This window comes from Cheilinus undulatus, linkage group 19 (assembly GCF_018320785.1).
Source record: "Cheilinus undulatus linkage group 19, ASM1832078v1, whole genome shotgun sequence".
In the NCBI taxonomy this organism is placed as follows: Eukaryota; Metazoa; Chordata; class Actinopteri; order Labriformes; family Labridae; genus Cheilinus; species Cheilinus undulatus.
Window position 1 is genome coordinate 34,023,361 of NC_054883.1, and position 23,933 is coordinate 34,047,293.

At 39.8% G+C, this 23,933-nt stretch overlaps 2 protein-coding genes across 5 annotated transcripts; one reads left to right on the forward strand and one right to left on the reverse strand.

Moving 5' to 3' along the window:
- Positions 1–1,065: 1,065 nt before the first annotated feature.
- On the reverse strand, positions 1,066–18,273 carry kbtbd2 (kelch repeat and BTB (POZ) domain containing 2). 4 transcript variants are annotated; one of them, XM_041813957.1, is made up of 5 exons: positions 17,765–18,273; positions 12,877–12,921; positions 11,225–11,821; positions 5,149–5,314; positions 1,066–4,021 (listed from the first exon to the last, which is right to left on the reverse strand). In XM_041813957.1, exons 3-5 carry the CDS (start codon positions 11,395–11,397, stop codon positions 2,462–2,464), a joined length of 1,899 nt encoding a protein of 632 aa, XP_041669891.1. In that variant the 5' UTR covers positions 11,398–11,821; positions 12,877–12,921; positions 17,765–18,273; the 3' UTR covers positions 1,066–2,461. The 4 variants fall into 4 exon arrangements, with proteins under 4 accessions (XP_041669891.1, XP_041669892.1, XP_041669890.1 ...); XM_041813958.1 differs by having other exon boundaries at positions 17,761–18,273; XM_041813956.1 differs by lacking the exon at positions 12,877–12,921.
- Positions 18,274–18,382: 109 nt separating this feature from the next.
- Positions 18,383–23,698, forward strand: LOC121527167 (bucky ball-like). The gene is made up of 7 exons (XM_041813959.1): positions 18,383–18,558; positions 21,037–21,189; positions 21,276–22,721; positions 22,808–22,909; positions 23,124–23,207; positions 23,293–23,362; positions 23,439–23,698. The coding sequence occupies exons 1-6, from the start codon at positions 18,552–18,554 to the stop codon at positions 23,322–23,324; spliced, it is 1,824 nt and encodes a 607-aa protein (XP_041669893.1). The 5' UTR covers positions 18,383–18,551; the 3' UTR covers positions 23,325–23,362; positions 23,439–23,698.
- Positions 23,699–23,933: the final 235 nt, after the last annotated feature.

Below are 23,933 nucleotides of genomic sequence, written 5' to 3' on the forward strand. Positions count from 1 at the left end.
AGGCACCTTGTAGAACATTTACTGCAAGTATAAGGGGCCAGTATTTGTAGAAAAATGACATACTGTATTATTTTCAAGAAATATCAGCATTAATCTAATTTACAATATGTAAACCATAATAAGTTATGCATGGATTTTTTTTTATTGGAAAGTAGCATATATATATTTAATAAAGGTAAACTCAGTATTTTGTAGAAGAATGATAAAGCTATGCCTTCTTTGAAGAAACAATTTTTTCACTCAACATATAGTTCAGTATATATTACATTATATGGAGAACAATTCATGGAAAGTCAAATTAAACTTGAGTATGTTTTATGACAATTACTTCAGATATAATGCCCAATATCCTGGGGAAAAATGACAACTTTACATACTTCAAGAAATATCAGCATGTTTCTTTACAGAACATGTAGTATGGAATTTATTCAACACAGGTTATATTTTATGGAAAACTATGCATGGGATTTAAGATAAAAGCTAAATATTTTATACCTCACTGCCAATAAAATGCTTTTCATTTTTAAGAAAAATGACAGCATAATTCTGTCTGATCTGAAAAGAAATTTTTAAACTCAATATGGAGTTAATATATTTTTAGTAAAAACACTATATGAAAAAAATACATGCAACTTCAGATTAGAACTAGGCATCTTTTAGAACATTTACTGCAAGTATAACGGCCAGTACTGTTTCTTGTAGGGAAATGACTTCATGGCATTATTTTGAAGAAATATCACCATAAAAGCAATATTCAAAAAATAGTTTACGGTGTGTTTTGTATGGATGTTTTATTGGAAAAGAAGCATGTAAATATTTTGATAAAACATGCTATGTCTATGATCGTTATTAGTTATAGAACTCAGCATCCTGTAGAAAAAAAAACACTTTTAGAGGCCTTATTTGTTGTAGGAGCTAAATTTTTCAGCTGTTGTCTGTCACTGAACAGCAGCTGTAAGATTTAGTGCCAAACACTAACAAAGCAAAACGACACAAATCATGCCATCCATTTCAACTGTTAACCTCACAAACAATAGGAGCAAAGAAAAAGGACAGTGGAGCCGGTTTCAGGAACGTTTTTGGTATGTTTTTTAATAAATTAACGTTCATTCAAAATACAGTGCCAAAGGAATATGATGCAGCCAAACATGCTAGTTAAGGTTTGTCATGAAGCACCTGTGCTCATGTTTTTAAGGTAGGAGGAACATCCCCCCTCCCCTCCCATCCTCCAATCCACTACTGCTGGCGGTTGCCGGTATGATTTCCGTGACAACAGCCGTGGGCCAGCCCTCTCCTCCTGCAACCAATCAGCAGCAAGATTCCTCAAAGTTCACTCGAGAAAAATTAAATCTGATAGGAAAATGGAAATCTACCCACAATCACACTACAGTAATGTCTGATATTAAATTAAAAAAAGACACTAATACAAAATAGACCTGGTTATTTTCCCCACACTAAAACAGTTATGAAAAATATATATTTTTATATATATTTCAGCAGCTTGGAAATAAAAAATGCATGAGCCTGATAACCTGTGTTTATTGAGCGTGGAGTCGTGGTGGCGTGATTATGAGACGATGGAGTGAGGTGTAGACTGCCGGCTGTGTGGAAGACCTGTGTGCAGACTGACAGACGGGCGGTGGCGGCCGCGGTGGAGTCGGGGTGGAGGACTGAGGGGTGAGAGAGGAGAGGTGACGGGAGACCGGACCTGCAGTCGCCCTCTTGAAACCCTCTGGCCTCTCCCACGTATTTCCCCGTCAGTTTTCACGCCCGTCCTTAAGAACCCACGGCCGCCGTTTCCACTCGTCTGCAGGGTCTTTAGAAGAAAAGACGGATCCTGGGTTTTTAAAGGAACAACCCGCTAAAAATCTGTTTTTTGAGTATCAAGAAAAATCCTCTGACTAAAGGGAGAAGCTAAAGGGAGACCGTTTCAGCTTCTGCTGTCTCCTTCTGTCTATACTTCTGATACGCTGATGGTTGGTTTTTAGCGGATTATTCCTTTATGAGTGGTGAGAAGAGAAAGAAAAGAAGGGAGAGAGGGAAGCCATGATCGGAGTGGGTAAGGGGGATTTTGGTACAGTTGCTATTGTCATTCCTAGAAGGTTTACCAGTTAAGTGCATCATCACCCTCATCATCATCGTCGTCATCACAAGAATCTGCTGACGTTTAGATTATCACATTGTAGAAACAGTTTGACAGACTTGTAGTAATATCTAACAGGTGTCACAACGGACAAAAAAGAAGAAAAAAAAAAGGAGAATTTTTTAGATTACTAGTATTTTTGAGGCGCATCTTTTTCTCTCCAAACTTGTGCCGCATCATTTGTCATCTGCAGCGAATGCTTAAAGACCCTCCCACACAGAGAACATCAAACCCTTAATGCTATGATCCGCCCCCCCATCATGTTCATCCCTCGCCATTAGCTTCAGTCTGCGAGGTAGGGGAGGGGGGGGGTAAGAGCTATACATGAGGGAGGGTCACCAGCTCCCCGTCCACCTCAAACTCCTCAGCACCATCAGGGGAGAAGAGATAGGTCGGGGGTTTCCACGGAGATTCTTCCAAACACGACGGGTAGAGCTTCCCCACCGCACAGCGAAAGTCTTTCCCCAGATCCCACAGCACGCGCTCCGACACAGGCTGCCGCAGGTACCAGCGGTCCAGCTCCAGGTCGTACTGGTAGATGGCGTACTTAGCACGCTCGTTCATGTGTGTCTCACGCATGAAAATACAGAGCGAGTTCAACAGAACCACCGCCCGCACGCACGGGTCTGAGTAACGCTTAGCGGGGATGTTGGCAGCAAGGCGCCACTCGTTTTTGTTTACATCGTAGATCTCCACCGTAACAGAGGAGCCGTCGATGGTGCTGGTGGGCAGACGGATGCCTGAGTTACTGACCACGTGTAGGCCACCAATGTAGAAGATGAGGTCACCAAAGGCGGCGGCAGAGGCGAAGCAGCGGCTAGTCTTACGCATGGCCATCTCCACCCAGGTGTCAGCGCGGGGGAAGTAGCAGTACATCAGGTCATGTGTCATGACGTAGATGCAGTCATGCGCCACCACCGATGTGCTCCAGTTCCAGGCGAAAGGCAGCGGGCTCATCATGCTCCACTCGTCCTTCTCGCAATCGTAACGCTCCACTGTGCGCTTGTTCAGCTCTCCTCCGACGTTATCGCCCCCTATTGCATAGATGTAGCCCTCGCAGTAGACCAGCGAGGGCTTGATTCGGGCACACAGCATGGGCGTTTTAGGCACCCAGGCGTTCTGCTGGGCATCGAACCAAAAGAAGCTATCAACTGAGCGGAACACGGCCTGTAACTTTCCACTCTTTCCGTGGTTGGTGATAGTGTTTTTGAGGGGGATCTGACCTCCGGCAATGAATACGTCGTTGTCCGGTGTAACGAGGGTCCCCACCTTCTGTAGGTCTCCGGGGGGGTTACTGAGCTTGTACACTTTCTCCGCCTGTGGGCTGTAACAGACTACTGTTGTGGGCAGGGACGCGGACATGACGTATCCATCGCCCTGCGTTTCTGACATGGCCTCCATGAAGATGAGCATCTCCTCTTTGGTCATGCCTAACCGAGGCTTGAAGAACTTGGGCATGGACTTGTAGAGACCCTGCACCACCACAGACTTGTCATTTGGAGGCAGACCCTGAAACCAGGCGCGTTGAGTCACCTCGGACAGCGCGTCGATGCGGATCTGACTGAGCACGGAGGACAGGTGCTGTGAGCGAGCCTCCATGTTGTACTCTAACCACAGCATGGCTGCTTCGCGCACCGTCTCCTCCTTCTCCACGTTGAGGTTGTCGCTGCTTAGAACATCGATGAGCAGCTCATGGGAGAGCTGCAGGAACGCCTCCTGTCTGTACACCACAGGGAACTTGTGCTCCACCATCCGCTTGGCGCTTTGCTTGAGCTCACTACAACTGAACAGGTCGCCGATGCTTAACATGCGGACGCAGTTCTCAGCATTGATCTTCTTCACCAGGTAGTCTCTGCACTGCAGCAACACGTCCTCGACCTGAGGAGACAGAAGAGATGAAAGTCAAACAAATACTTCTCTCTTTGTCAGGGAAACTGGTTATAATCAGGATATCCATTTTCATGTATGGCCTTTGTTTAATCCAAATGGTTACGTTTTTTTTGTTTGTTTTGTATGTATGTTACTTTAAAGAAAATCTTATTTTGCTTTCACTACTATTAACAGTATGGCTGGACATTATAAAAAAGTATCCAAAACTGACTATTAGCATCAGGAGGGCTAATAACCTAGGCCCTGGTAGTTTTTGTGAAATAATTTTGTTTTTGTGTCCACAGTTAAATAATGTTAGCATCTAAGACAAAGCTAGGATGTTTGGAAAAGCTGAGTTAAAAGTCCTTTCTCTGTTTAACAGCATTTGGAAGATACTTTAAGACATTTTCATGGGGGGGCTAATTTTGTCCGCATCTATATATTGGTTGTAACTTCATAAGATACTGGCAAAATTTAAGATAAAATTGTGCTGAAAGTACATATTTTACACCAGATTTACAGTACATAAAAGCAGACAATGAAGGATACTTGTGCTAATTTTCAATGCATAATTAAAATGTTTCTCTTGAATCTTTGTGGAACTTAAAAAGAAAAAAAAATCTTCTTTTTAAAGAGGCTGAGTAGAAGCTTTTGGAGCCTGACAAAGATACCTGGATACAAAAATATATATGTTCAATTTTATGGAAATTTGATTTTTTTAAATTTCAGTAGAAAGTGAAATAAACATTTCAGTTCCAAAAAATGGGAATTTTCTGGCTATAATTTGAGTATTCATGTTTTAAAGGGTTAAAAACAGGATTAAATATACATTTTAAGTGACAAAACAGTAAAATATTTACTGATTTTGAATTGTAAATGCTCAAATCAAGCTCTTTAAGATGTTCACCTACCACCAAAAACTCAAGAAGAGAAAAGAAATTAACAAAGATGTATTGAAATTATTGATGGTTGCCAAGTCTTTCCTCTGAGCAACATGTGAAGGGTTTTTTTTACTGGTAGATCAACACATCCTTAGCATCAGGTAGTAGTTATGAACATAAAAATAAGAACATTTGTCAGAGACAGGACTGTGACAGCATAAATGTGATGAAGTGATAAGGATCTTTGACACAGACCTGAAGGAAGCAGGCTGTCTCGTAGAGCGGCTCCACCGTGCTGTCGCTGATGGCCAGGTTCCCCGTGTAGGCGTAGGTGATGATGATCTGTAGGGTGGCCGCGTCCACGTTCCTCAGGTGGACGTGGGTCTGTTTGCTCTCGCTGAGGCCACTCATGAACATCGCCCTGCAGACGGAGAGGGACGACACATGAACAGATCTCACACTGATAGAGATTAAATGATACGTCTGCACAGGTAAGAGATTTTTATCAGCTGCTTCAACAATGTCAATACACTGTGTTTGAATATTTCACATCAGATAGCTTTCATAAAGAGATACCAGCTTTAGCAGGTAAGACTTTATCAATTAAAACTTTAATCTGACTTGAGGCAGCAGCCCAGTGTGTTTTTGACACCTTAAGTTTCTAACAAAGGAAAAACAGGCAATAGAAGTGAGGACTCAAAAACCAATCAGGTTTCATTTCACCCTAGGATTGAAGATTTTAGACTTGAGAGGAAAAAAAGAAATCAACCAAGTTGTTGTCCACATACTGTGACATTTTTAGGAGGGCTTGCCCAGATAATAGCCCTTAAAATGCAGAAACATTCTTGGTTGTTAAGATGGATTAAAAATCCCTGGTTTACATGGAAAAGATAAAACTCCTAACAGCTGTCTCCCCACTAACCCCTTTTTCCTTATTCTGAATGACAAAATGTGACAGTGAGCACCTGGCTTAGCTTCAGGTGGGTTTCTTTCTGCTCTGACTCCTGTGTTGCTGCAGGCCTGGTGGTCCGCCTACACATTAATGTCTTTATTTGTGACTCAGAGTGAGTCAGAGCCTCTTTAGCCTCTTTGACTGCATCAATTCCTCACTTTTTATGCATCTGTAGAGCTGTTACAGACTCAAGCTGGTAGTTTGCATTTAATAGGGGCAATGCTTTTGGTGCATCAGTCTTGTTACAGCCACAGTTTACTTGTTAAATAAACTAAAACAGACATCAGTGTTGAAGTTTCAGATACAGTGGATTTACCTGTTCATTCTTTTGCAAATTGTTAAACATGCTATCAAGGCTAGTTTTCATCAGTTTATTCCATAAATCTTTCTGTGTATGATAATGTCTCCAGCGGAGAGCTCCTTAAAAAAAGGCTGCACACTTAAGGTGAGTATTTTTTTCTAAGAGTCTATTTTCTAAATATGGATGCCGAAGATTTTTCAGAGACATCCAAGCAGGGCTGACATATAAAGCATTTTTATAAATGCATGCAAGTTTTGATTTAAGTCATATAAAGAAGCTTCTTCCAGCTCTGTAAATGAGAGGGCGTGTTGCTTTTTCTAGGAATGCAGACATCTGGCATATTTTGCTGATAACTGATATGCAAATATTTCCTATTTTTAGCATTTACTGGTATAACCTGTAGTTCAGAGCACCAGACTGGACACTAGTGTGCTACCACCCTCAAGACCTGATGCAACATCAGCGTGCTTTGCATTATCTTATTGTAACACGTCACTGCAGTGTTAATTTCATTGACTTAAACTCTACTGAAAATGTTTGTCATCTATCTTTTTTTCCACGAGAAATTTTAGACTTAGACTACCTAAAAATATATCTTTGATTACTTGAACTTTGACAGAAAGTAGGTTTAGTTATCTTTCAGATGACTAAAACAAGACTAAAATGCTATCTAGTTTTCATAAGACAATCAAAATCCGTGATGTTTCTAGACTGTGGGTTAAATTATTTCTAAACCAACATATGTTTCTCTTCTGCTTCTCAGCTGTAGAAAGCAGGGATACCAGGTTTTGCAGGGCGCACAGAACACACAAGTATGATTGGGCAATTTACACTGGATTTGGGTAAAGAGAAAAAATGTTTGAGTAAAAGTCAGGACTAAAATATAAGGACTTTTTATGGACTAAAATGTTTTGCAGTATCCACTGATTAAAGCTGGACTAAAACTTTAAAGTGTAGAATGACTTAGGTGTAATTAACCCTAAACCCACTAAAAGGAATTTAATCTACATACTAAGACTAAAATTATAAATAGCTGTCAAAATTAACACTACATCAGTGTCACTAAAATGCACACTTTGAAAAATCCTTAGGTTTTTTTTGAAGGCAGCTTTAGGTGTAAATGAGTTAAAACCACACTAGAGTTCAAGGAATGAGGATGGCCTGCCTTAAATAGGGATATTATTGTTTTTATTGATATTGATACTCCTTATCAATTCAAGTCCTTATGAATGCTTTTCTTTTGTTTGGTGTAAAGACGAAATGATGGCAAATATTTACAACAGAAGTGGTCTAAAGGGGTCTACCACATTTTGGTTTGATTTTCTGCACAATGCTGATGTGCGTTTAGCTCATGATCTTCTTGCAAGAAGTGATGTGTATTTTTCCTCCAATTATATCATAAAATAACTCAACAGAGCCTGTGAGACCCAACAGCGGTATCGATAGGCTTAAACCTTATTGATTATTGGGCATTTGAAAATACAGATCTAGGTCTTTACAGTTTATGTTTCCATCCCCAACCCTAGCCTTAAACTCCACAAACCTAATAGTCATGGCCAACATTTACAGCTGATTTATCCCAAACAGAATTTGATTTTTACACTGATACAGGTAAACAGTCTTTGCTAAGTTTCTATGTTGCAAAACCAGTAAAAAGTCAGTCAGCAGCCCAGCTCTGCCCCCATGTTTTTGGAGGTTTGGGGGTGTGAGTGTCTGCGTTGCTCAGCAGGGTCTAAACCTGCCAGGCTGTATTACGCAACCCTGCAGGCAAACCCCTGCACCTCCTCCCTCTTTTCCTCTCTTTCTTCCCCTTTCTCTTCTTTGCTCACCAAGACCTACGTGACCAGACATTCCCTCCACACAAGTCTCACAGGCCCCCCCTCCCTCCTTCTCCCTGGAGCAGGGTGTGTGGAGAGTGGCAGCACACAGAGAGCGGGAAGGAAGGAAGGAAGTAAAGATGGAAGGAGAAGCACATCAGAGGAAGCTCTGCGACACCTCTAAAATCCTGCAGGGGAAACACTTTGCATGTTTGCAGCAGATAACGAGTGCGTGGGAAACAGAGGGGAGGATCACAGGGAGGTTTGTGTGAGAGCTGCATCAAGTTGTAGAGACCTTTTCTTGGAATGCACGTGTGAGTGTCCAGTTAGTGAAGGGAGGAAGGCGTGAGACAAGGGCTGGGCGATATGGACCAACTATCGTATCTAGATTATCTTTTAACTGAATGGAGATTCAAGATATATATCTTAAATATGTAAAGAAATAACAAAAGGTTTTTCAATACCAGTGTCATAAACTATGGTTAATATAAACTATAATGTCTTACTCTATATGTTATTTGAAAATAAACCAATCCATGTTGAAAACCTGATATCTTTCCCAGCCCTACGTGAGCTCCTGTCATGTACAGATGGACTCTTCCCAGAGCCGAGGCTGCTGCTCTGTCATATTCACTGCAGTGCACACACACTTCATTATGCAATGTTTTGCGTACAAATGAGGCCTCCCGAGGGCCTTGAGGGATCTGTCTGTGCGACTGCAGGTTAGAGGTTGCTTCATTTATTCTGTGTAGTGTATCTGAGACGGCGCAGAAGGGGACTCGAGCCCCAGCTTTCAAGGAAACAGGGTCTTTGCGTTTCCTGTCCTTCATGTATGGAGTGAGTCGTTCTTGTTCGACAACGTGCTGCATTATTTATCGTAACTGTAGGAGGTGAGCATCTACATTCATAACAACAGCACCTACACCTCCTCACAGGCAGACTGAGGGGAATAACCTGCATCTTTAAACACAAAAGCCCAGAGGTGTATGGTGCATTATTTAGTGAAACTATAGGAGAGAGTCATGAGGCTGTACCACAGGAAGTGCGCTTGCAATCAGCTTTAAGTTGTCAAACACCAACGTCTGATACTCCAGGTATTAGGTATATGACAATTAGGTTAAAAAAAAGAGACCTTAACTTTAATACAGTAATGAAGTTTAAGATCTTTGATATGTTAAGAAATGCAGCAATCAGGATCCCCGTGATTTTTATTGCAGAATATTGCAGGGAACTCCTGAACAGCCTAAATTGTACTGATTCATCAGCTCAACCTTTACCTTCTCTCCTTTCTGATTCTTTTAAGAAGCATAAATGTAACTTTTGCAACTTAACAGGAACTAAATAGGAGAGAAACATCAGTATTTGCTGACTTATGTTAATGAATGAATCACTTCTGCTCCCTCCCCTTCTCTCCAAATATCTAAAGGTTAAAACATGACAAAAATCTATACTTTTTAAAAGTTGTGATACCATCAATCATTTAAATAATGGAGATTGTACAACATTTTGACACTTCTTGAAGTGGCAGCTGTATTATCATTATTCTGCACAACTTCATTATGTATTTTGCATCTAATGTTTTAAAGTAAAATCTCTCAAGTTCGACATATTTGCTCTGGTTGAATTAAAGCCGGTACTCTATTAAACACTGCTGTTTGCAGTAGCTGCATTTTCAGATTAAATTACCAAACAAATTCAGCTTTTAAAGCTTTAAACTTAATATATCATCTTATGGAGAATAGCTGTGATTCTCAGATGCCATTTCCTTCGTATATTTCTTTCGTGTGCTGATAAAAACGTGTGAGAGCTATGGTGCTTGATGGTGGTTCTTTTTAATACCAGGAGTTTCAAATACGGATGCAACGCATTGCCAGTATCTCTTAATTTACTGTATCTGATGGCAATACTAATATATTCACCTGCACTTAGTAAAAGTTAGCTCCTCCTCCCAGCATTTAAGCATTAAATTAAAAATGACTGGGTGTAGATGGCCTAGTGGTTAGGCCATGCCTCATGTATGCGTGCTGCCTGAGCCGAAGTCCAGCCTGTGGCTTCTTTCAAGCATGTCAGTCTCCTTTCTCTCATCCCTGTTTCTGCCTCTACTGTCCTCCTCTTTTAGACAAAGGGGTGGCATTTAAAAAAACTTTTTTAGAAATTACTTCCTTTTATTAAACAGGCAAGCCAAATACACAAGTTTGCTGCGTGGATTCTTCGGACAGTCCTGACAAAGTGCTTAAAATAATCAAAAAGTACTTCCTGTTCGGTGCAAAACTTCTTAGAAAAAACCCTCAAGTTTAAGGAAAGATAATAACCCTAACCTTCAGGTGAGGGAGGTCTGTTGGTTCTGCCAAAAAACATAGAAACTTCACGCTTCACCTTAAAAGGAAAACCATTATTACATAATTATACATTCTGCCTCTATGTGTTGCTTATAAATAAGCTGTAAATACAGATATTTTGCTTTTTAAACCCGAACCTGACAATACTGACATCATGCCAGTAAAATTGGGCATCCCCAGAATTAAACAGTACAATCTCTGTTATTAGAATGATCACTGGCATTGAAAGGAACCAAAGCTTTAAATAAAGTACAGCTGTTCAGTTTTATTTTCAAATCAAAAGCTGCAAGCAACTGAAGAGAGCTCTGTTTAAAATCTAAAAATACATTAATGCTGCCAATACATTTGCACAATTTAGACAAGGCACAAGAGCTTGCTTGCATTTTTGATCACAAAAAAAACAAGAAATAGCCCAGCATTGGTGCCTTGGACTTCTATATCTGATGCAGTTGTATTGCAATTATACTGATGGATTTTTACTGTCTTTACATTGAGGTTCAAAGTGCTATTAAACCAAATCTGCCATTGTAAAAACCTTAAACTGATGTTTGTTGTTGGGGCACCAGACTACCTGAGAATTATATTTCTACCCTTAAGCAAAGAGGGGAAAGCCTTTAAGTGTGCAGCCCATGTTGGACTCTGACAGCATTATTACCTTCTCTCTCATAACTGTTCCCAACTCTGTCCGTTATCCTATCATAAATGCATAAATGCCCAAAAATAGTCTTTAAAGATTGATCAATACAGTGGTCAACATCAATATATTTTTAGAATAAATGAATACAACTTAGGGCGTCAAGCTTCATAGGTGTAGCAGGTCTCATCCATCATGAAAAGTGAACGGATCGCCTCTCATCCCCTTGACCACAGCATACAACACGAGTTATTCCAAACACTCAGACAACAGCAGCTTTGCACTCACCTGAAATAGGAGCTACATGTGGCCAGGACCATCTTGTGACATGGGAACTCAGTGTCCTCCACCAGCAGCACAACGTCAGTCAGTAATTTCTGTTCGTAAAAGAACTTGAGCTGCTCCAGCAAGGAGACAGCGTAGTCCGTGTTGACCGGCCTGCGCTCACTGAGATCCGACATGGTTGCATCCCATGAATCGCGCCCCAGTTTTGAAAAGTCACACGGCCGGCAGAACCGGACTCAAACCAACCAGGAGAAAAAATTATATTCCTAAAGATTCACAGGGGGAGAGGGGAGGTGTGGGTGAGAGAGCTCTTCAACACCTCCACCTGCCTGAGTGGAGGTGTTTGACTCCAATGTGGGGGAATTTCTTCTGTTCCTTTGGCTGGAGATGAGCAGAAAGATGAGATGAGGACGCTGCGGTGTGTCGGCTACAGAATGTCACAGTCAGGAGTCCAGAGGAAGGGGGTCCTGGGTGAGGAAAGGGGGCTTTTTACCCCTCGTGGTTCTGTCTGTTGTATGAGGTCATGCAGTGAGGCACTGGGGGAGTGGAGGTAGAGGGAGAGCACCACGATGGTCACAACACTGCTACATCAGTGCTTGTCTGAAAAACAGGTGACAGAAGAAGCAAAATTTGACTTAAATCCAATAAAAAAAAATGAGGTTAAAAACAAACTTTTCTATCACCATTGAGATGTTTGAAATTTCTAAAACCCTCTGACTTCTTTTCCTTTGGGTACATAAAATGCTGACAACTGAGCGATCATTACCACAAGTGCAACTAATGTCTTCACACATTGCAAATGGCCTGATGGCAGGGCTGAATGACAATATAAAAAACTAACATTGCATTATTTTTTCTTCTGCAACATATACTGAGATTTTTCAATAAAAAGGAAACTATATTTGATAAATCCAGTGTCTCTTTATGAATTTTCAGTCAGCTGAATGTCTGGGCTGTTATATGTGGCCACAGCTCAGAGACAAGGTGATGCTGATGGAGTGAATACTTCAGATCTGCTTCATACAGTCAAGTGTCTGCCTCGAGTGTCAGGCTGGTGTATCTGTGACAGCAGCAGCATCACCTGTGTTCCTGCATTCTTTGCTTCCCATTCCTGCAGCGACAGCCACACAGCTTTCAACAGAAGTCTGTATAAAAGTGGGTGCTTCACAATGAGCGCACAGACTGCATAATTTTTGATTGATTCACATGGATAGTATGCAAAAAGCTTCTTTATTCCAACTGTGAAAACCATAACAGACTAGAGTTGGCTAGATACTGAAGCTAAAACAATGCGATCGCTCTTTCAGTCAATTTTAACCATCATCCATTGAAAGTAAGCGACAGAACATGGTCTTGATTAATACAAATACATATGATTCACTTTGGTCATGAAATTTGAGTAATTTAGACATTTTGAATAAGATACCTGCAATGTTAGGCAATTAAAAACAAGAAATCCCTCAACAGTGGCTGTGCAGGACTTCTATCTCTGTTGATGTCTAAAAACGAGCACCAATGTAGTTTGATTTCTACTAGCATATAAAAGAGTACAACACTTTTGATGAGAACCCTGCAGCAGAGTTTCAATTCAGTATTGTACACCATATTAGCACCCATTTCCTAAAAGCATAATAAAGCTTGAGTGGTTTTATTACCGTTATAAGGACAAGCGCTTGAGTCATCTGAGGTTGAAGAGGATCCTGAGGAAAGACAGCTGATATTGTGACCGTTGTTGATGATAAACTGCCTATGAAACCCCGGTAACACAAACAACATCGCAGTAACATCTTGCAAAATAAGCAAGCGTGACATCTATGGGCTGTTTGCTTTTAGCCACTTTGAGGGCACAAATAACTTTTTTCTTTTTCAATGAAAAGAAAGAATAGGCAGCTAACTATTGATTACACTCACACATCCTGGCATAAACACGTTTTCTGACGCACTGTATTCAGAATTTTCTCTCACACCTGAGCTAGACCCTACACTCAAACTTTGAGGACAAGAAGGAGAATAACAGAAACCTCATAAAGACCAGCAGTTGAAGATCTATCAAATGGTGTTGGTTAATTTTTATTTTCATTTTTACAAAATGGAAACAGAACTGTTGGATGCTGATACCAGCTATCATTTGAGACAACCTCTGATCTGGTGTTAGCTTCTCACTCTAAAACCTCTGCTGCCAACACACCCTGCCACAGATGTCAACATGAGATTCAGAATGTCTTTCATTTCTGTTTTTTTTTTCATACCAACGCTAATGTTAGGACCAATAAATATGAATATTGGGACACATCAAGGTGCAAAATCAAGCTTTTCTTTTAGATCTGCTCAGCAGTGCTCATTATGTTAACCTGTTAAGACTATTTAGTAGGGATGCAAGGTGTTGGACTTTTGCCGATATTTACAAAATCATTTTAGCCAAGATCAATACGGATATTAAAATGAAGGTCAGACCTAAAACTTCAGTCCTTAAAACATACAACTTAAAGTTTGAGGATGATCAAATAAACACACTTCTTAAAACACACTTTAAAGGGTACGGCATGATGATGAATAAAGAAAGCTATAAATCACGATATTTTTATATCTGCGGATACCAGTACTTCCCTTCTGGAAGCTAATATCTGCCAATATCATGCCAATAATACTGTGCAACCTGACTCAAATTTTTCAATTGTTCCTAAAATTGTACTGTAGACTAAAACTCTTAAGTACTTTTACAAACAAAAACTACAAGCAAAAACCTCTGCGCTGTCTTACTGGCAGACATACTGAAAACTTACCAATGTAATGGTGCAGTTTAGACCTTGTATAATAGTTTGGTTGCCATTTTTGGTTATCAAAAACAAGATATAACCCAACATATGGTGTCTTTGACTTGGTGCAGGGCAAGCAATTGAGCTGCAGCTTCCCACAATCATGAAAACAACATTATCAAGATTAAATTACTGTGCCACGGTTTTTTATTATCATACAGTGTGTGTGTATATATATATATATATATATATACATATATATATAGAAAGTGTGAAATTAAATTTAATATGTTTTAAGACCTTTTAACAAGGCCCTCTAGTTATAACTCAATACCCCAATGCATTTTCACTTCCTGCCCAGTTACAGTGATGACAGCTGTTTTACTAATAGTTTTTGGGTGCCAAGACCAGAAATCTATCCCACAACCAGTCGATGATTCTAGCCTCTAAAAGCACACCTGCTCTACCCACCAAGCTAAACCGGCGCCCTGATGACACAGTTATGTGCAGCTGGTAAGATAAAAATGTGACAACATAGTCAAGAAAATGCAGATAGATATTTGTTGTGTACTAGTAGTATTGAAGTTTTAGTGTAGTTTTACTCTAGGAATAAAAATGCTTTTCTTTGCAAAATCCTGCAAAATGTAAAAAGTAACTTGCCCCTAGCATCAACTCTAACACTTTTTCTGCAGCCACCACTCAGAAACTTGCATTGACATGCACATATCACTCAATCACATAGTTCACTTGCTAGCTAAATACACAGCAGAGCTTTAAGGATGCACTGATAGCTCAATGGGCCTGAACGTAAACAAGCATGCAGACTGACTACGGATCTAGTAGAGTTCCATCAGAATAAATAAACTTGTGCTTAAAACTAAATGTAAAAACAAATACAGAAAAACTATCCAACAACACTTTTGACAATATAAAAAATTAAGACCATATGGTCTTATAAGTAACTTTATAAAAGCCTAAATTTTTTTCTAAATTGAATCATCAATTTTTTAATACTATGTAAAGATAAATATTTGGGGCCTTTAATGCCTTTATTTAGAGAGACAGACAGTGAATAGTTGCAAACATGGATCAGAGAGTAGGAAAGAGACAAGGGGGAAAGAAGCCACAGGCTGAACTTGAACCCAGGCTGCCCACATGGGGCACAATCTAATATGGCCATCTGCACCCCAACTTTTAATAGTACTTTAAGGATATGCGGACACCCTGTCATATTGACATACTTATATTTGAGACTTGTTTCCATTTCTTAGTTTTCCCCCATAGATCTGCTCCAAAGTGTTGTTAATGTTAACTTGTTGAGACGATAGTATTTAGGCCCTAGTAATGCATGTGTACAAGCTGTAAAACAAAGAAATATTTTGATATTAATATTAATCATAAAAACCGTTAAAACTTTGTTTTGTTAATAGTTCAGAGGCCATCCTAGGATTTCTAGTTAAATGAGTAAAACAACATCGATAGATTTTTCTGTTATTAACTATTGCTTCATCAGTTACACATTTGACACTCTGTCTTAAGATACATCCCATTTAGTCTACAGTGTCTTATAGTTTCAATGAAGTGAAATGTGCTTTTTGCCATGGAATGGTTGGTGAGATGATGGTTTATGGCTGTAACTTCAACAACCTAGGCCTTATTTTCATAAGACTTCATGAACTTCTGTCCATCAATTCTCTTTCTCTGTTTATTCATATTATGGTCAAAATTCACACTGAAAGTGGGTATGGAACTGACAACTGGGTAAAAACCTTAATATATACTCAGAATGACTAGTGTTAATACTAAAAGAGACTGATCTTTCGCACGAAATATGTCAGATAGTAGTCCAAAAATTGTATCAGAGTGCCTAATCTTTGCATCCTTACTCTTGCTTTAAATATATATTTCGTAAAACATGATAAGGGATTTTTGCCAGTATCCAGTATGATGACATTTACAGTTTAATTTCAGCTGATACAGATACAGATATTTTAATGTAGTTCAGACCTAAAACTTCAGCCACTGAAAACACCCAAGTCAGAGTTTGAGGATGAACAATTTTCAGACCTTAAATCACACTTTAAAGTGTAAGGAATGATGCTGAATAAAGAAAAAGACCTTAGCTGTCATAGGTCTGTTTGTTTGTATAATACTGTACTATTTATATTGTTTGGTCTTTGCATACTGTCTTATCAGGTTCCATTTTCATCATGTACATGCTTGAAATGCACTTTTATTTGCATACCATCAACCTGCCAGGGAGTAGAGATGGAAATTAGCCTATGGCTACCATCTTGCACATTTACATGTCCATGCTTATTTATGTGCACTGTCCCCTACCAAAAAAAAAAAAATAATAATAATAATAGTAATATAGAATAAATAACATAAAATAGTTCAGCAAAAAAATAAATAAACAAATAACTCAATAAACTTATTTGTTCATACTACCAATGTTTTGATGACAAACAGATTTTCATAGCCAAAATATATTGGTTGTAAATATCTGCAGCAATATTCACATCTGCTGATGGCCATAATTCACTGTTCAAGGTAATATCTGCGGATACTGTTAATTTACTGATAATATCATTCATTCCTAAGTATGTAGAAGAATATTATTCTTATCATTTTGTTTTAACAACAGTGTATTTATGGATAAATGCTGGTTGCATCACCCATGTTGCATTATGTGACTGAAACTTACAAAAACAAAAATTGTAATCAAACTCCAAGACAAAGCCTTAGTTAGATACACACATAGACAACGCTTTGGTACCTAATTTTAGGCGACGTATTTGTATTATTTAGCCCGTGTGCACATGTGAGCTTGCAATTTTGATAGATTCATTCGTCTAAAATGCACGTGTGGTGAAACCAATATGTGTTAGTAAGCTTCGGCACCTATCGATCCTCACAATGACGGAGATTGATTGTTTTTAAACACGTGGTATTGAAAAGTATCGAAATATGGAGCTCTATGACAACCATAGCTGTAGGTAGATGTTAGGCCATCAACTTCAGAAACACAAGCTTAAATAGGTAGCGTTCAACGACAGCATATTAGCGATATTCACCCTAAACAACAAACTATTTACAGACAGCCTTCTTGAAAGAAAGGCTGACATCTGAAGAGTCATTATCATTAGCATTTTAGTGACTTGCCTTATGCTAAGCTAAGTTAGCACGTTACCGTTAACCAGCACTTCACTCTAGTCCAAAACAAACCCTGGCTTCAATCTAAAAACAAGCCAAAGTAACATTAGACACAGGCCTGCTGTGGAACGCGTATCTTATTGATGTTATCTAACCATAAACACATCAGCATCATCACTGATGGAGTAGATTTCTGTCAAAGAAGACTTTCAAAAATCCATCATCGTCTTTGATCCACGGACCGATACATCTAATCAGTTAGCATTGATGTAATGTTGCATCGCTAGCTCCAGTCTCGACACTTGCTCGATTGCCACCCGCGGCAAGTTAGCAACTTTAGCTTCTCTTACCTTCACAGTTCCGGGGTAACGTAATAGTTAGCAAACAGGCCAGCCAGTCTGCTGACACTCCCTCACTGCTTGTTTCAAAGGTGTCTGCTACCATAAGTCAAGCCTTAAACTTATAACGCAGTGGACATGATGGATACAATCCTCTGCAGCAGCCAAACTAGAGAGCGGTCATGCTGCTAGTAGACAGCTAGGCTAACTGCTAAAAGAGCTACATAAGCGTAAGCTAGCTTCCTGAGTTTTCAAGTTTACCAATTCAGCAACTGAAATATGAGCTTACCTACGGTTAGTGTTTGCAGACTCCACACAGTGAAATGTCACGATGGCTTTTCTCGTCAGCAGAAAGTGCCAAGTAAGCTGCTGGAGCCGAAATTAGACATTAAACTGATGTGTAAAGCGCTGAGCAGCGGACAACCTTTCAGCGCATCATAAGCGCCTGAAAGACTAGAGGCCAAATCAGGATACTGCGCATGCGCTCAAACTAAGCGGCCTGTCCTGTTGTTGGGAGAGGAACAGCGGCCTCTGCTGGACAAACGGCAACACAACAAAGGAGGACGTTATCCGTAAAAATATCAATTATATTCATGAAAAATATACATAAAAAGAAACGTATTCACGAAAAAAAAAACGTAATATAGGACAACAACAGTACACCTATCCAAGATTAAAATGCTCCCGGTAGACTAAAAAATATGTCTGTTTTAGAAAGGGTGAAAAAAAATCGTTGTTTATTCCTATGATTGGAATATTTGCCTTTCTCCCTGACAGATGCTCATATATATAGCCGAGGACGGTTGATACAAATGCTAATTATAATTAACTGATTAATGAATCTATCTTTTCGTCCTGTTCAGCAGCAGGTGTTTCCTATATGACTAATTAACAGACGTGTCTGCTTTTGTTAGTGGAGCGTCATGTCGACCTGAGAGAGAAGCTCTGCTTCGACTTTGTTTGTTTATCGAAGAATTGACTGCAAAGGGTGATCCTCAATGATATTTTGATGCAATACGGTAGTTTTAATCCCTTTGCGGTATTTTATTTCTGACTGGTTGAGAGAGCACTTCGACAAAAATGGACGGTAAAGATATTTTTCTTTATATGTATGTCCTGTTTGAGCAGCCCAATACTGGAGCTGATTATAAAATTAAATTTTTTATCAACCTTTAGATGCCTAAGGGCTATTTTTTTTAGTTTTCTCAAGTAATTATAAACCATTGTTTGATATTCTTCCTTAGCACAACCTTACAAGTACAGAACAGATTTAAAATATTAATTTTGTATAAGACCTATCCAATTATGCTCAATGTAGCGTTTGAGCATAAAATTAGGCAAATGCTGTTAATTTGAATCCAGAAAAGTAAAAAGTCGATATAGTTAAACCACATTAAATAACTTTGACATACTTATGTTTGTAGTCCACTTTTCAGCTCAAACTTAGCTATACACTATTTAGTTATATGATGATTGTATTTTCTTTTTGGCTTACCATATCAGATAAAAAAACACACTAAATATCTTTAGAATTTAAAATACTATTTTTGCATTGAAAAATCTAAATGTGCTAATAGTTGCAGTTTAAAAGTAGGGGAACTAAGCAAATGTATATATGATGACAGAATATTAAGAATTTCTAAATTAAACAAAATGTTACTATGAACAGCAAAATACAAGTGTAGCTCTGAACATTGTTTTTCTTACTCCTTTCCAAAGCAGCTCAAACTTTCTGTGGCCTTGTACTCCAAAAATATGGTTCATCCTAATTTAAGCTGCAATTACCTTTTATCCTGCACTCAAATACCCACTTTTGCATATTAATGCAACAAAAATGTCCACTTTATATATTGTTGCCTGTTTTAAAATGCAAAACACACCTTTTAACAATAGTTTGAGCCTTTACTGACTGTAAACAACAAAACCCCTTAAAATATCAAAAAAAGTTTTATAATTGTATTCTAAGTGCACTGGTGTAACTCAGTGGAAAGAGCAGACACCCACAAGCTGAGGCTATAGTCCTAATTGCACTAGTAGTGGGGTAGGGTCCCAGACTTGGCATATGTTTGCTGCATGTCTTCCCCCACAAAAAAAAAAAAAAATCTAAGTAAAAGAATATCCAAATAGATTCAAAGTACCCCTCTAAAAGTTGAAAAGGCAAGCAAATGTTGCATATTTGAACACGAGGTAGGAAAAAACACAAGGCCAGAAACCACTTTTCACAACCAAGTACAAGAGTTGCCTTGGTAAATCATACATCTTAGTCATGAGGAAAACTTAAGGCAGCCTTACACCTAACAACTTTCCTCTGATTACAAAGTCACAGACAAAATTCCCAAGTCTGAGTAAAATCATGAGAGTCTTACTAAAGTCACATCTCGCTCCCATTGTCTCAGTCATTAGGTGTAAGGTGGTTGTTAGTTTGCAGAAATGATCACTGTGAGAAAATCAAAATTGAAAAAATCAAAGTTTTTAGATAGGAAGTGTGATCATACCTGTGAAGTTGTGTGATGACTGACAAAAAGACTGCAGAGTTCTATGGAATTACTTGCAAAGGGCACAGAAAATGCCCAACTTTGGCCCCTATACCTTGTTCTATGGCTCAAGTTTTGAACAACTTTTGATCACCAACTTGTCTCAAGTGATCCCCAAAAATCTGGAGTCAATCTGATGCAATCCCGCTGACCAGTTTGTTCTGATGTGGAACTTGGAAATTTGCCAAAAAAGCAAAAAATTTGATCTTTAACTGTCAACAACTCTCTTCCTGTACATTTTAGAGCATAACTATGATTGACTTTTGTGTGTGAGGTCATGCTGTAAATATTTAACAAATATCATGCATGTAGCTCTTGCCCAGTTCCCCAGGTGACTTTAGGGCCCCCTCTAGAGCCATCTTGCGATACTTTTGCATGAAACCACCATCACAAAAAAGTATTTTTATTTGTCTTTAGCAAAATTCTATTCATTTTTGAGCATGACTGTATTGAATTGCTTCTTTTTGTAGATGGAGACAAACATCCATGAACTCTTGGGGGTGGACAGTAGAAAACCCACCACCCTAGACCTTTTTGTCGATGTCCAGCTGCCATCTCAACCTTACCTTTGCACACTGCAAAAAAAAAAAAAAGTTGTCCAACTTTGGCCCCCGTTTTGGCCCTGTCCTATGGTGCAAACTGAAATTCTGAACAACTTTTGATCACCAACTTGTCTTGAGTAACCCCCAAAAATCTGGAGTCAATCTGATGAAATCCTGCTGGCTGGTTTGTTCTGACGTGAAACTTGGAAATTTGCCAAAAAAAAAGCTGAATTTGATTTTTAACTGTAAACAACTCTTTTCCTGTACATTTTAGAGCATAATCATAATTGACATTTTTGCTCATGAGGTCATGCTGCAAATGTTTACCAATTTTCATGCATGTAGCTCTTACCCAGTTCCCCAGCTGACTTTTGGGGCCCCATGTGGAGCCTGCAATTGCATGCTACTACCATCACAAAAAGTTTTTTTTTTTTGGCAAATTTTTATTCATTTTTGAGCATGATTGTCCTGAATTGCTTCTTTTTGTAGATGGAAGCAAACAACCACACACTCTTGGAGGAGGACAGCAGAGAACCCACCATCCCAGACCTTTTTTCTACGTCCAGCCACCATCTCAACCTTACTACCTCTACCAGCAATGGCAGATGAACCAACCATACAGTCATTATGGTTTGCCTGGAGGTAGAAAACAAATTAAGGTCTACATTTTGTTGTATCAAACAGATTAAATTGCTGTAAATCTAACTGTCTGCTTCATTGTTTCTCAGGTTTTAACTTTAACCGTCCCTGCATGTTCCCGTTCCAGTACATGCAGTATCCTGGGTACATTTTCCCACATGCTCCCATTTATCCGATGGATTACAGGCGCATGTTTGAGCCTCGCTTCCACGCTCCTCCCACCTGGAATGATATGCCTCGTCAGCCGCATTACACGCAGCCTCAGGGGCGTCGAGAAATGGCCTGTTCAGAGGCTCAAACCGACCCTAGTGACGCCATTAGCAAACTCATTGAGTGCCTGGATAAAATCCGAGCCAGTGAGCTTCAGGGCCCTGAGAGAGAGCTTGATTCTGGTGTTGCCTCCCAGTCCTCGGGGATCTTTTCTCCTGCAGAAGAAAAGAAAAGTGAAGAGCAGGGTCTTGTACTTCCTTCAATGGCTGATGTGAGCCATTTGGAGTCTCCAGCTGTGACTTTTAGCGACTCAACGATGGCGGTGTACGATGGCGAGTCCAGCCAGAGAAGCTTAGATGTCTTAAGTCCACATGGATGCTGGTCTGCAGGTCTTGAGGAGCCTCTTGACAGCTCTTCTGTTCATGAGGAGAGTCCTGAGCTTGAGCAGGATGCAGAAGTTGAGCATTTTCTCCCTCTGGAGAAAGAAGAAGTCACGGATGTCCAGACAGATATCTTGTTGACCAATCTGAGTGCTCAGAAATGTGATGCAGACAAGGTCCAGAAGGTTAAAGTAGATGCAAATCTTTCTAAACCATCAGTGCCATCTCCTTCTGCTAAAAAAGATACAAAAAGCAATGACAAATCTTTAAAAACAGACCACAAGAAAGCAGCTCCAAACTATAAGATCCTCAAACTCCCATTTGAGAGCATTCTGACCTCTGGAGAAGCTGCAGCTGGCCACCTTTCCTCTCCTGCTGCTCCCTACTGCTACAACTATCTCTCCTTGCACAGCACCCATGAGCGCATGAGTGTCCTCAGTCCCTCTCTGGATGAGCTCTCCTCCAGAGATGAGATGTTCTCCACAGACTTGGACGATGCAGATCTCTTCCCCAAACATGTTTATGCAGGCAGGAGGTTTGCAGAAGTCGTCACCGAGTCTCCACAGGCAGCTGAAGATGTTGAAGAAGTTTGGCTGCAGAGTTCAAAGAGGTTTATGTGTGCCTGCTGTGGAAAAAGTCTGGCAAAAGGAGCGAGTCGGAACAAAGCCCACAGTGCAAAGATGTACAGAGATGAAGCTGGAGACTCAGAGGAGGAAGGCGGGTATGGGAGAGGGTGTGAGCAGCCAGTGAGAGTGGTTGTGAGGAAGCATTCCAGGAAGACCCATTCTGTCCCAGTTAGACATGCCACAAACCCCTGGTACAAGAGAAGCCAGTACAAAGATCCAGCAGGTGAAATCAACCAGGAGGAAGGCCACGATATGTGCAAGCCGAAGGCAGAGGATGGCCAGATCGGTGTAAGTGAGATGCAATGCAGACCATGCCAGGGTAAGTCTATTTTCTCTGGTCATTGTCATATTTTCTCTGTTGCATTAATAGAGGTTTGGTTTTTGAACGTGTGAACTCTTTCATAGACAGGCTCTGCAGAGAAGATCTCTGCAAGTCAGAGCAGGGCAGGAGGAGTGATGCTGATGCGATTTCCAAGAGGAGACAAACAAACCTGCTGCAAAGACAAGGTTAAAGCAAATGAAGAAAAAAATACATTAAATTTAAGTCTTTCTCTAAACCAGGGGTGTCTGTTTTTGATCTGCCTGCAGCAAATTTAAAAAGCAAAATGAAATATGGCCCTGAAAGAGCATGAAGCCTGTGTTTGACTGCATTGTACTCAGATTGAGCACTAGGTGGTGCTACCATGCTAATTTAGTAAACAAACCTGAATGTTTTAAACAGAGATGAGCGCTCAGAGGAAAGTGATGTACCACAGATCACGAGATGAGGAGGACGATGAGCCACCACCTTTACCCTGGGAGAGAGGTGATCTGATTGCTGCAGTGCTTGTTCACATGAATTTTAAACCCACTTTTCTCTGAATTCATCATACTTGCGTCCTCTTTCTCAGGCTCTACAGTGAGAGGAGAACCAAGATGTTGAAGTACCAGGATTGATTTATGAGTAAAGTGTTTTGAACTGTAAGGAATCACACACATAGAAATCTTTAATAAGGTTTACGATCATTCCTAACGAGATGTCTCCTCTCTTCCTCAGGTTCCCCTAAAGGTGTATTTGTTCAGGGATCATGTGTTTGAAGAATTTAGAGCACCAGGTGAAATGCACCTCACAGAAAGCCTCTTTATGTTAAAATAAAAGTTAAAAATACTGTATGTAAATATGTACAAAGTTCTGCAGTGACTCTGCTGTGCACTATTAATGAATTTCACAAACAGAAAAAAAGTGCTGTAAGGTTGTGTTGAAGACGAGGGTGAGCCACTGTGTGGGGTCAGTCCAATAAAATTGTCATTATTTAATATTTGTGTTGAATTATCCCAGATCTGGTAACAATTCACAACTTAACTGAACAGATTTTTAACTGAAGTAGTTGAAAATTTAAACTATGACCTGTAGGTGGCATGCACACTGCCACTTTTGTCCATCTTTATTAAAACTGGCTGAAATCTTGGGGTTTAACTTAGGAGTTTCATCATTACTCACTGATTCTTTTTGCCACGCTACAGCATTAAAGTCTAAACAAAGCAAAATGAC